This window comes from Anguilla anguilla, chromosome 10 (assembly GCF_013347855.1).
Source record: "Anguilla anguilla isolate fAngAng1 chromosome 10, fAngAng1.pri, whole genome shotgun sequence".
NCBI lineage: Eukaryota > Metazoa > Chordata > Actinopteri > Anguilliformes > Anguillidae > Anguilla > Anguilla anguilla.
Window position 1 is genome coordinate 38,890,841 of NC_049210.1, and position 13,609 is coordinate 38,904,449.

Genomic DNA, 13,609 nt, shown 5'->3' on the forward strand with positions numbered 1-13,609 from the left:
GTGACAGCTAGGGGACGGACAGCCTTGGTAAGCATCCTTTGTACGGATTCATGTAGAATTCTGCCGTTTTTTTAAGGCTCTTTTTGTTCTGAGATAAAGAGATAAATCTTTCAGTTACTCTCAAAGGTCAAGGTTGGTTTGCTGCTGTGTCTGTGTTGTTACAAGGTTGAACACTTTCATTTAGTGGTAACCAGGCAACACTCCTACCATTTACACAACACCTTGTACTCCTGCCCAGAAATATTATTCTCTTTTCTCTGTTGGGATTTTTTTTTTTTTTGGTAAACGTATGAAAGTAATTTGCTGGTTGTCTTCCCCTTTCCAGCACGAAAAGTATTTTGACAGAAGGAGACCAGTCTCGATCTCAGTCGGTCGTCTGTAGGCGGCGTCTCAGTCGGTCGTTTGTAGACGGTGTCTCAGGCCCAGGCTTTGCGTCGAGAGAGACGAAAATGCCGAAAAGGAGACGGGGATGAATTTTTTGGACGGCGCGCTTATGGGAAACACATGTTGATTCCGAGGCTCGCCCCGTGAATTTTCGCCCCCCCCCCCCCCCCCTTCGAATCTTCACAGAGAGGCTCCCGTCCCGCCCAACGCCCAGATGGCAGAAACAGACGGCGCGGTTCTCCCTGCCGATTTTTGTTTAGTCTTTTGTCTGCGCCCCTCTGATGTGCGCCGCTGACAGGGAGGAAGCATCCCGCGAAGCGGAGGCGAGGCCTGAGATTGATGTCACGCCCACCCCCCCTCCAACCGCCCCCCACCCGTACACCCCCCAATGCTAAAGCACCTTTCCATCATCAGCCTTGGCAAGCCCCCCCCCCCCGCCTCTGCCGCTGTTCAAATTAGAGATAGCAGAGCGGGCCAGAGGTGGTCATTACAGCACGGCCTTTATTATTATTATCTATTAAGCAACTTCCCAGACACCAGTATCCAAGGCGACCTGTAATGAATGAGAGCGTAATAATAGCATGCCCATATTTATGCAAAATCTGGCATACCATTTCGCTTCTGCTAAAAATGACCAAATGGAAACAGGTGCTGAGGTGCACAATAAGAACAGCAAAGAACATCTTACATTTTTTGAATTACAAAAATTGTATTCTTGATACCTAATCTTATGATAATGAGCTAGTTTTAAAGCTCTGATGCAAAATAGATGGAAGATAAACTGTAGCGCAGGGTGAAGGGTTTTTAAAAAGTGACTCGATGAAGGTTGAAGGTTGCATTGTAACAAAAAGGAATGCCAACCAGGCATATTATTTTGAATAATATGGTCATTACCTCCTTGGCTATAATGTTATATAATGATAATGCTATAACTTCTATATAAAATGAAATAGCTCATTTTTACCTGTAACATTTGTAAGACAAATCAATCAGTTCTAACCATTCCTGTTGCTAAAATAGCTTAGCCTTACAGTCTGCTTCTGTACTCCATAGGGGTCTCTGTATGAAGAAATACATCACCATATAATTGTCTTGCTAGAAATAAATGTTGGTAGATCATTTTACAAGCTGTCATAAATTTAAAAACAAGGATCCCTGCTCTTGGGAAGTTCAAGGTTCAAAGAACAGAATGGGTACAGCTCTACTTTGTGGAGTTTAAAGGAGAGGGATTGATACTGCCAGCCTGACTAACTCCCGGTCTTGGATTCCCATCCCCAAAAGCTGTTAGTACTTATAAGGTTGTTAGATATGGTGAGCACCGAGGTGAGGTATGTCATCTGGAATAATTTCACACTCCAACGTGTTCCAGCCGTTGTCAAGCGCTCTAAATCAAGGCACTGGCCGTCCATCCTACAAATTGGTCGTAAGTCCATGGAAATCGGAGCATGCGAAGCACTTTGTTCCTGGGCCATAAGAATGCGATTCAGCGGCGTGTCTGTGGGCCATATTTATGGAATCTTCGTGGACGAGCCAAGGCAGAACAGGAAGAGGACGCAGAACGAATCCGCAGCAAAATGATTTACAAAAGGATGGAAGCAAATTCATTGTTTGATGGTACAAGGTGTGAAGTGTGCTAATTCAGCCAAAATGCACCTTGATATTGTTTTTCAGAGAAATGTTGGCATTCAGTCCCATATTTGTTTCAGCAACAAGTGCCAGAAGTGACACTTCTAATATTGTACATCAGTTTGGAATTTGAAATTTCCACAAAAATAATTTAGATAAAAAATATAAATTCTAAATATGGTCAGAAAAGATCAAGGCTCTGAATTGAGCAATTAATGTATACTTCTAGAATCATATTGAGTGGTCATTATTCACAAACTCATTTTAATAGGAGAACCTTTACTAATGCAATGAACTTTCATTTTCTGTCCCAAGTATGAGCATTGATGATGTAGAACTATTAATGTATAGCTTTCAAAGTTACAGGTAGTCATTGTATTATCAATAAAATAGAACATGATTTATTATTTATTATCATTCTGGTAACTTTAGATTGTATGAAGTAATTCAAAAGTAGCGCTTAATTAACCTGGAAGATTTTGATTAATAAAAACATGTGTTACACATAGTCACACCAAATCTGTTGATGTGTTTGAACAGGAATGTTCACAAAAAGCCGTATTGACAAAGCAAATGTAAATGGGATGTGTTAGTGTTGAAATCTCTGAAACCGTAGCTAGCCGTAGCTTGAGGAGCATTCCCTCTGAGAGGAACACAGTGGCAGCTGTGCAAGCCTGCTCATCCCGAACCGATCTTTTCACGGGGCTCGGACAGATCTGGCCGTTTGATCCTTGTTTTCATATTTGAAGGCTAAAGTCAGGACCGGAGCTGCTCTTTGGTGGGACGGCACTCCCACGCAGGGTATTTATTTTTCTTCGCACCACCTCAAGCTGTTCTTTCGGCTTTAATAAACACCTGGGGCCTGCTCCGGAGATAGGCCTGACGAGCGTCCTGCAAGCTCAAACTGGCCCCTGCGCCGCCGGGCTAGCAGGCAGGTGCAGGGGCCTCCCCCGGGGGGTCCTTGACCTCCGACCCGTGAAGAGCTGGGCTTGTCTGACGATGCTGACAGTCGATGTCTTCCTCTCACCCCCCCCCCCCCCCCCACGTTTGCGCAGAGCGCCCTGGAGTCCCGGCTGAGCCAGCTGTTTAAACACCTGCACGGGATGAGGCAGACCCTGGGCTTCCTCCTGGCCCCGGGGCCCCACCCCTCCGACCAGGCCCGGAGGCTGCTCCCCTCCTCGGTCCACGCCCGGCTGGTGAACCAGGCCGCGCGGTGCAGCGGCGATCTGGACCGGTGCTGCTCCGACCTCCTGACCCTGTCTCTGATCGTGCCCTCCGCACCCTGGGTGAGCAGAGCTGTCCTCGTGTCATTTAATATATGTGCAGGTTCCCTTAAACGCTGTTTAAAGCTGAAGCATATCTGTCTCTGTTTGCCCCACTTTTTTCTTTTTTTTTCTTTGAATGACCTTGTGTGAAGATTTTTATTGAGTTTGAATTTAAGTGCCCAGTGTGGAATTATGTGCATTATGGGAACTCATGATGCCTACCTGTTCCTCAGATGGGCTCTGAATTAGGGCCTGTCTGACTCCAGTGTAGGTAGCACCTTTGTGTGCATTTATCTGACAGAAGGTAAGTTTACAGTGATGTGACTAGTAAAGCAATACAAGCTGAAGAGATTGATTGTGGTCTGTTACATAAAGATTATGTTTCCTGGAGGCTGATGTTGACTGAAATGTGTTGAGCTTTAGCCAATAGTTGTTATGTTGCTGGACACTGCAACAAGAAAAAGTGTAGCAAACCTGTACAACCATCAAAATATTCAAACAACAGCAAAAACCTTTGGCACACAAGTGTATGTTCAGTGGTTCTGCTGTAAGTTCTTGGTTCTGTGAACATGAATAGCATTCAAAATAGAAGTAACTTTTTCATCTGTTGGTGATTTCCTTCAAGGGTATGTGGCTGATATGTACCAGCAAAGTCTTCTTTTGCAAACTGCATTCTAAAGATTGCTCCAAAAATGGGATGTAGCACATTGGCCTTGTTCATAGATTTGTGGTTACCTATGCGATTTCAGCTATTTGTCCGGTATTACTTCAATCAGCATTCCCTACCCATGAGGTCAGCAGTATTGCAAATTAGTCATGCAGGGTCAGACAGTGGGCCCCACTTGAGGCTGAAGCTTTCTCAAAACCCAGTCTCTCTCAGCACAGAGGAATGCAGTCAAAGGTCAACGCGGTCAGCGTTTGAGCGACGGGTTAGCCGACATTTCGCACCACACCGGGCGCGACCTCCTCATGCCACACCGACGCCAGCACCTGTCCGACTTTCCCAGCATGCAAAGCTTTCGTCGGCGGCGCCCTCGATAGCGCGAAGCTTGCTCAGCGTCACCATTTTGAGGCCGAGACAGGATAATTTCCCCTTTTCCTGCGGCTGAACTTGAAGGGCACGCAGCTGGGTGGCGGATCGACCACCGTGAGTCACGCAGCGGGTTGGCCCTGAGCCACAGGCCCCCGGGGGGAGCTAAAGAGAATCTCTCGCAAATCCTCAGTCCAAATCCACTGCGCCCCACGGACGGCCACCCCCATCAATGGGGCTCACGCTGTCGTTTCTGTAATCTTTGCACGAACAGCTTTAATGGGAGGAAGCGGATGAAACCCATGCTAAATGCCGGTTGTGTGCTAGGGCATCCATCCATGTGCAGAAATTAGACAGAATATCCTTCACCAGCTCCCAGGACGGACACCTATCCCCTGGGATCTGCTTTGGAGGACGTTCGGAAGATAAAAAGTGTGTGCATTCTCTTACAAGTAGAGTGCTAACTGGGGCCTTCAAGGAGAGTGATGTCACTTCACTTGATGACCGATCCACTAAATAACCAGCAAGGTGTACTCCAGGGATCAAAGAACGGCTTCCAGCTCAACAAAGTTGGTGTTGTGACACATTGTCCACGTAAGGCCTCCGCGACACTGAGGAACCTCTCCCCGAGCACCCAAATCATGTATCATCAGCGAGCCGTCCACAGACACGATCGATCTCCAGAACATGGGCTCCACAGAGACCCTTTCCTGAAGGCCATTCATGGACATTTGCTGAGCTATTGTATGGTGACCTTGTTTGTAAATGAATGGAAGCCTTTCTTTGCTGTGCTGGGGTTGACCTTTTGCACTGTGAACCACTGTGGTAGAGGTCACATGTGTACCGGACCCAGGGGAACCATGCGATGAGCCTCCACCGTGAGACTCCTGACGGCTGTATGCAGTGCAAGGTAGCCTCGTGTATGAAGGGCCTGTTGTTGGCTTTACCCAGCAAGACTAGGCCTGAACCCCATCTGGAGGGAGGCTAAGAAGCTGGGTGAAGCCTGGCAGCTTTCAACCTTCTGCGATTAAAATGGCCGCTATTGTCTGGGTCCTGATAAAGCCTAAATGAGTGGTTCTCAACCTGGAGTACCCCTGTGTATGCTGGTTTTTGTTCCAACCACAATTGCGATCCCAGAATTTTAACAAGCTGTTCATTTTTGTTACTGCCATTAGGTGCTTTTCATGTTCAGAGGAATTATTTACCCTCTCAAGTCACATTATGTCTGAAATGGCTATGCATCCACCATGAAAAATAAAAGTTCCATAGTCACATTGTGCTATATTGTAAATGATTACATGAAGAGGTTAAAACACATTTTTAACTAATCAAATTAAAGACTGGGGCAAATAAGCAGGGTCCTAATTAGGTTCTCCTATCAATTCACCTCAGACTTTAATTTCACCAGTGAAATAAAAAAGTAACTTTCTTAAAAAATTGTTTGCAGTATAGCACAATAAGCACAATGGGAATTTTATTCTCAATGGCATGCTTAGCAGTTTCTGACATAATGTAGCTTAAGAGGGCAAATAATTCCTCTAAACATGAAAAGCACCTAATTAAGAAAGTGGAACAGCTTGTTGAAACTCTGGGATTGCAATTGTGGTGGGAACGGAAATCTGTGTACACAATGGGTCCCCAGGACCAAGGCTGAGAACCAGTGGGCTAAATCAAAGAAGCACAAAGCATGCACAGGTGCACTCATTTTGAACAGGTAGCAGCTTGGCTCCTGATCAAGAAGGGCTGCTAGCCCCCTAACAGTGGATTGCGCTAGCTCTTGATTGGCAGGTCACTTCTTTGTTTTTTCATTTACAGACATTTTAGAACTTAAAAGGTGAGCTTAAGTTTCAAGGCTTAAGCTCAAGCATTGAGTTTCTTTGGTTTTTTTTTCCCTCAGGTTTGCTAATAACTGATTTAAGCTGGTAGCTAGCTTACTTGCAAGTCCATTCCCATTTAATACAATTTATGTAAGGCTTGTCTCTGTATATTTCCAGACGAGAGGTCTGTCAGAAGCAAAACAGCATTGTAAACATGTACATAGCTGGGTAAGATGGCAGCTAGCAGCCATCGACGATACACTTACTTTGTTCAAGATGGTTTTAGAAGGGAAGTATGTGTTTGTGAGCAAACCTAATCAAACGTAGGAGACAAGAGCTGACGGTAAGCAACAGGGTTGCAGCTGATGACATCATTTACAACTCTTGGGGGGTTTAGTTTATCTGAATGGGTATCCAAAGCAGTTATCTTCAAGATAGGAAGCTGATCTCATGTTGAAGGGAAAGGGGCCAAGAGTTTCTTCATTGTTGCATTTGGATTGTACAACTAAAGCATTTCGGTCCTTCCTATTGTTTTTAACTGCCAATGAAAGTAGACTCATTAACTTCAGATGCATGAACTGCATTATCCTGTCATTTCAGTGAACCACGTTTCATTTTCCACAGCAAAGTCCAGGCAGACTGGCTCGTTTTGAAAAGCCCTTTTAAATAGTTGAATAAGTTTCATCATAATTTTAAATTTGGCAGAATGAGCGAGTGCTGTGTGTTGTAGCTGTGTATCTGCACTGGATATCAGAAATGGTTCGCTGCACAACAAGACTGCAAAACGTCACGTTCAGCTATTTATTGTCTAAAGCAGCAGGGGAACATACCACAGACATTTCAGCAAAAAGCCTTCTTTAGCCTTCTTCAGCGTGTAAAGAATCTCTGAATACAGCTTGCTCTAAATATGGCTCTAAAAGTGTTTTATGATCAACAATGTGATAATTAGATAATCAACTTCAATTTACCGTAGAGGTACAACAGGTTCTAAATTTCACCGCATAATTGCACAATGCCATCATATAGTGCAGGATGCATTACAACCATAATTACTCAAAAAGCGCTTTTTCTCTAATTTGATTATTTTAGCTGGTCAGTTAATCAGTATTTGTCATGCAAGACTAGTTTTTACTTTATAATACTGGTTATGATATAAATAGCATGTCAAAATAATGTTCATTTATATTAATGCAGTTGCTCAGAGAAACGTGGGGTCAATTGCAGTCTGCTTAGCTGGAGTTATGGTTTATGCCTCTTCATAAAACTTCAGGTTTAAATCTGATAAATAAACTCCAGCTATGCACCCTGCAATTGACCCATTTTATTTAAGGTGTAATATTTTTTTCCCAAAAAGATGTCAATTATTCATACTTCAAACAATTATTTTAATTAACATGCAACTTTTTAAGTTAATAACAGTAATCAGGGAACTGAATCATGGGCTGTCGTGGCCTTCCTGTTTCACTGGGGTAGAGAAATGTTGAGAAACATGTCATACCTAAAGTGAAATATGGTGGTAAATGTTTGATGCTATGGGGTTGTTTTGCACCTACATGTCCTGAGGCTGTTGCTATAGTCAATGGAGTCATGAGCTCCCGCAAGCATGTACTTTTGGCCAAAAGTCTGGCGCCCTTTTGCCAGGACGATCAAACTTGCAAATGGATTTTTCAGCAGGGCAGTGATCCAAAGAATACCTCGAAATCAACCAAGGGAGTGGTCAACTGACCACAATTTCTGTTTTGTAACGACATCTCTGGATCCAGTCAAATATTTGTGGCTTAATAATGATTTATTCATTAATAATATTTTGTAAAAAAAGTTCTAAACTTGTGATGAGCGTGCAGAGCTTGCAGTGCTGCTTGATAAGCTTTGGAAAAAACAAAAAAGAAGAAGAACTGTGGAGTAGCAGTGATTATTCTGAACACACAAACCTTGCACACTCGTATCCTCGCTCTTTCAGCTCAGTGTCGGACCGATACATACATGCTTGGAATCATAACGGCAACAGTCAATGGAAACGAAAGAAAAAACAGGCGAAGGCACGTTTCTTAGCAACCCCGCGGTTCCCCGATCCGCGTCTATGTCGCGTGACTTTGCCCCGGGGTCCGTCCGCTATCCCCAGACGTCCGGGCGACGGCGGGAAAAACGGCGGCCCGGCGAACGTCGCGGCGTACCTCCCCGCGGAGCACCTCAGCCGCGGGCGCACGGCGAGCGCAGTCAGCCGCGTTAACCCTCAACGCCGTCTGCGCCGCGGGGGGACCCCCAACCCACGCGCGTATTCATCACCCCGCGGAGCCGCTCTCTCCACATCTACATGGGGAAATAGGGCCCGGCCGTACGAGAGTCAGGCAGGCTGCCGGGGGCCGAGGCTCCACGGCGGCTGGCTCCGCTCCGCGTCAGCTTTCCGCTACATTTCCCAAACTTCGCCGTGCGCGTGCCTCTGTCTGCATTATCATATCCTAAATCATCTGATTCCAAAAGGGATTTGTCCTTTCTTACGCGGTGCCACAGTTGCAGTATCGAGCAAATCGCACTTCACATTACAGTGACTGGGTAGCACCACTTTTCTTTTTCTTTTTTTTTTTAAATGAGCCACTGCAGCCCTTATTTACAGGAGTCTTGAAATAAATTGTTTGGAAAAGGAGTGGGGATTGAAATCGTGACAGGCAACTACTTTCTTTTTTCTTAAGTAATCGGCATCCCCTTTCCTGCGGCTTTGAGAATATTATTTTAACATGAAAAGTAGAAGTGGAAGGTGTAGGGGGAAAGAAAGGAAATCGTATATCACTGTGGCTGCGCATAGCTTACGCTCAGCGTCTACGGAGAAGCGCAGCCTAACCGTCTTTGGCCCGTTGGCCCGGAGACAAGCGGCCCGTAGGCTGGGGAATTAGGACCCATCTGTTAAAGGCATCGCCAGGAGCCGCTACGAATAAGCGCGCGCGGATAGGGCCCGCCCGTGTCCCTGGGAAACCAAGCATGCGTCCCCTTTCTGCCTGAGCGGAGATGCACATACCAGGAACTTCATCAGGAGAGCGGGGGGGCATCCATCATTCACTGCGGCCCCCACCGCAAACAAAGCCAGGGAGGGACCCACACTGCCCCTCCCCACCCCCAAAATCTCCACCACCACCCCCCCCCCCCCCCCCGCCCCGAACAGCAGCCGTGACCGCGGCGACAAGATAGATGTTCCGACAGCTTGGATCGGGCATCCCGAGCGCATCGGACAAAGCTCCCCATCTGGCTGGGTATTAAAAGGGGCCGGATGATTTATTTTAATATTTAGATCTGTGTACACAAAATGTTATTAGCCATTTGCGAGGCGTGGCCTCCTGGCACAGAAACGTAATTGGAACTAAACGGGCGGAAGCGCGACGATGCGTGTCCCCGCGCTACGCCCATATATGGCGCGCTCGGAGTTCGGGGCAGCTGCGCGTATCAGACGATTGGCTGCATGAAGAGGTGGGCGGGGCACCAGAGCGCCAGCTCGCTTAACATAAGCGCTCCATTCAGGGTGATTGCGTGTGTTAATGTGTGTTATATTTGGGATGGTTTATTTTGAAATAAAATGTTTGGGCTTTTTACAAAGGGGGTGCATAAGTGGCGATCGAAGGAGACGGGAAATGGCGCAGTTGACTTGATGTTGGGGCTTATTTCAGCCGCAACGTCAATAACATCACGGGGCAGCCATGTTATAGTTCTTTAAGGACGGGAATAAAAGACGGAGACTGTTTCACGCTGAAAGAATGTCAAATGAGGCCTACCGCTTTCAAGACACCGGACCCGAAACGTATGGAAAATTGTGCTTTTTTTTTTTTCTTCCTATTTAGGTTACGGAGCGATTGTGATTTGCATACAGCACTCCAGGATAAGCTTCAGTGAAGATCAAAAAGGGGCTTTGGTCTGTGGAGGTGTCACAGTTTCACAGCAGAGTCTTTGATGTAGACCCCCCCTCCCCCCTCCTCTCTCTGCAGAGGGCGGAAGACCCGCGGTTCAAAATGGCACGGCTGCCCGCCATTAAAATCGATCCGACGGCTCGGCAGCTGGGTCTCCCGCCACCGGAGCCCGTTCATGGGAGCCGTCCTTCACCCCCCCCCCACCCCCCTTACAAAAAATAAAACCAGCGGTGGTGGTCCGTCGCTTCAGAAGGCTCTCTTCGGGCCCCCGGGCCGCGCCACTCGTGATTTGCGTGTTTACGTCCGGGGCCGCTTCGCGCCCCACGCGAAACCCCCGCCGTCCGCGGTTCTCCGATCCGATCGGCTGAGCCGTTAATCAGTAGGCTCGCCCGCCGCCCTCACCCCCGCGGCTCGGTTTCCAGTCGCCTGCCGGACGCCTTTTTCCAATCGCAGCAGCGCGCCGAAAATGCCTCTTCCTTTGTGTCCGCAGAACAGCAGGACTTCGGCGGATTGGAATGGTTTCGTGCGGTTTGCCACGGTCCATCGCTTTGCCTCTGGTAACATTTCCTACCGCCAGATTAGAAAATGTCAGACACGAGATTGTGTCAACGTGAACGATTTGCCCTTATTGACAAAGAAATTGGCTTGTGCGATCAATCACTGTCAGTGATGATATCGGTGAGCCTTTTGTCTATTGGCTAAGATCATAGATAGGTGGTGCGGAAAATGCAATATTAAATTTGACATACAAAACCTATATGTGCGAGAATGTGGGCAAAGTTCAATGATGATGATCCTCATCAACTCCTACACAGTTAATTATTTTCTCAGTAATCTTGTTTCCATTTCTAAATGAGGTGGTTCAGTGCATTACAGCTGAGACTAAGAGATACTCATCCAAATGTACTTTGCTGTTGCATTTAGATCATAAACAATGGAAAACCAGAAAGGAAACCTATTATTATCGAGCCTATTATTTCCATCTGGCCCCACCCCCCACCCGCACCCATCCAAAAAAAAAAATCCCTTATTTTCTTTTGGCAGTAATCCGAGAGAGGAATATATATGTTTCTTTATTTGTCAGGACACTGACCATGCTGTTTTGAAAACATGTCAGCGGGGCTTTGGGCCAGTGAGTGACATAACAGCCTTTGACACGAACACGTCTGAGAAGCCATCAACACCTGGGGGGCAGCTGGGCCGGGGCGAGGGGGGCGAGGCGGGGGGGGGGGGGGGGGGGGGGGGGGGGGCGGGGGGGGCTTTTCATCAGGCGTGTTTTGAATTCACGGGAGCGTGCCCGAGGTCGGTCGAGGTGATGCAGTCACGAGGGCGGGGGTGCTGACCCCGTGTTAAAGCAGCACCCCCTCACCCCCCGCCGCCCCGTCCCGCCCCCCCCGTCCACTCCATCATACGGACAGGTCACTTTCCAGCCCAGCAGAACTGAACGGCGGGACTGATTGATCACAACCAGAGCTGTGAGCCGGAGAGCGTTCGGCCTGTTTAAAAAGCCGTGGCGAATTAGGGGCACGGTTTCAAACGGACGAGCGCGGGGTGTTTACTCCTGTTTGTCCAACGCCGCAGTCAGATCTCATCGCCTCTCGCTGTCCCAAAATCAATAAGCAACAACTGCAGAAAGGCAAATAGAGCAGGTCTGGGGCGGTTGCATGTTGTGTCCGGGCTGCCATAGTGGGAAAAAAAATACCAGGCAACCGTGTCATAATCTGCCACTGTACAATCATTCTTAAATACACAGCACATCAGTGGTGCTGCATTCTCAACTAACCATAACCATAAGCCTGACAACATTTAATCTAACTTTCACATATTGCACAAGGAAGATGCACATGCATGGCTGCGTCTGGTCCTTTATGTTATTCATAGAGTGACCTATGATGACATGTAACGTTGTATGAGATTTATGGAACATATAAATGGTTATTTTCAATATGATTTGAGGAGGGCTGAGTTCTGAAATGTATTTAAAAACGTATTAAGTGTAGATGGTAATAGTGATGTGCTGTCCCCTTTCTTCTATCTAGTTTGCTGTTTATGGGTGATTCAGCACCCTTGAATAAGATGCTGCAGGATTGAAGCGTGTTGTTTGTATTTCCTGTCGTGATTGGTTAAAGCTATCTGGATGGGAGCAGGAATGTACAGTACTGAATGTGTTCATACTCGCTCAGTATTTCATAACCTGTCTGTAGTGTTTGCTCTTCTAATATTAGAGAGTCCTGCTGTACCACCACCACATCCTACTTAATATTTTTCAACATGTACTGAAAAACAAATCTGGGCAAAAATAAGACGGCACACCTTGAGATGTTTTCCCACAGTTCCTGGGGCCCAATGAGATTTCAGCAAATGTTTGTTACTTGGGACTTTGGGGGGGAAAAACATAGCAGACAGACGAAAGAAATGTGTTATTTCGCTTGTTGTATCACTCTTTTTTGCGCACGGTGTTGGTCTGAAAATGACTGCCCACATGTGCTCACACACACACCGCTGGCACACCACAATCTCTAAATAGTACAGCACATCCCAGATGGGGTACTGCAGGAGTACTTTTAATCAAGGTATCTAGCAGCAAGAGCTGCATTATCACCCAAGTCCATGCGGTTCTGTGTGTATGGCAGATCTGCTGCTTGCTTTTCCCATCTTAGGAATGTCATTCCATGTTTTTAGGAAATTTAGGAATGCATCTAGGAATCTTAGGAATGTTCTTCTGTGTTCTGATGAAAAATTTGGGAATGCATTTAGGGATCTTAGGAATGTTCTTCCATGTTCTTAGGAAATTTCCATCATTTAATATTGTGGACTTATAGACTGTACACAGTCTGTGTTTCTGTTCAGAATGTCGCAGCGTGTAGGCAACACACCGGAATAGCTGCAGCCGTCTGTGAAGGCACCTGCCCCCGCTAGACAAGGTATCTGCTGAAATGCCTCCGAGCGCCTTTCTGTAGGTGCTGATAAATAGGTCTGGACATCACTGGCAGGACCCGAATCACAGTGGCATATTGGAACAAAGCTGTCTCGACAGGTTCGCGGAGCGTTTATTTTTGGCTGCCTGTCTTGCCGCACTGAATGCAAGATACACGATTGCTGCAGCAATCTTGTTAATAAACACCCGATAATATTATTCGGAGTGATTGTGATTTTTATGTTCTTGCTCGTTACAGATTTCATGTTTCAGCTGCATTGTAACGCATAAGTACTGCATAAGTAATGTTCTTTGCAGTGATGTTTTGTATTTTCTCACTATAGCGTTTTATGTATTCTCATTTTGTGTTCCTAGCATAGAACATAAATCTGAACCCTGCATTATGTATTCATGGTTCTGTTTAACACTGTATTTGTGGCACATTAGTGGTACTCTAACCAGTGGGACTTATGCGTTGTGAGTTGTTGCTGATAAGGGCACATGCCGAACTGTTTTATTTTTCTCAGAAAGCAGTCTTTCTGTGAAGGCCTCAAGAGTTTTTGTTTCCATGGGTGAAAATTAGGAGTACTTAATCAGTGTTTTTCCAGCTCAAAATAGGGCTTAGATGGTGATTTTGCATGACAGCGACTGCAGTCGGTTCGGCTTTACTGCCATCA

The 13,609-nt window shown here is 46.4% G+C and overlaps 1 protein-coding gene across 1 annotated transcript in view; it reads left to right on the plus strand.

The window, feature by feature from the left end:
• The window catches only part of LOC118237154, a 69,524-nt gene that overhangs the window by 39,399 nt on the left and 16,516 nt on the right, over positions 1 to 13,609 (plus strand). The window contains exon 8 of the mRNA XM_035435618.1: positions 3,066 to 3,296. Coding sequence (XP_035291509.1) covers positions 3,066 to 3,296 — 231 coding nt within the window. The remainder of the gene's footprint in view (positions 1 to 3,065; positions 3,297 to 13,609) is intronic.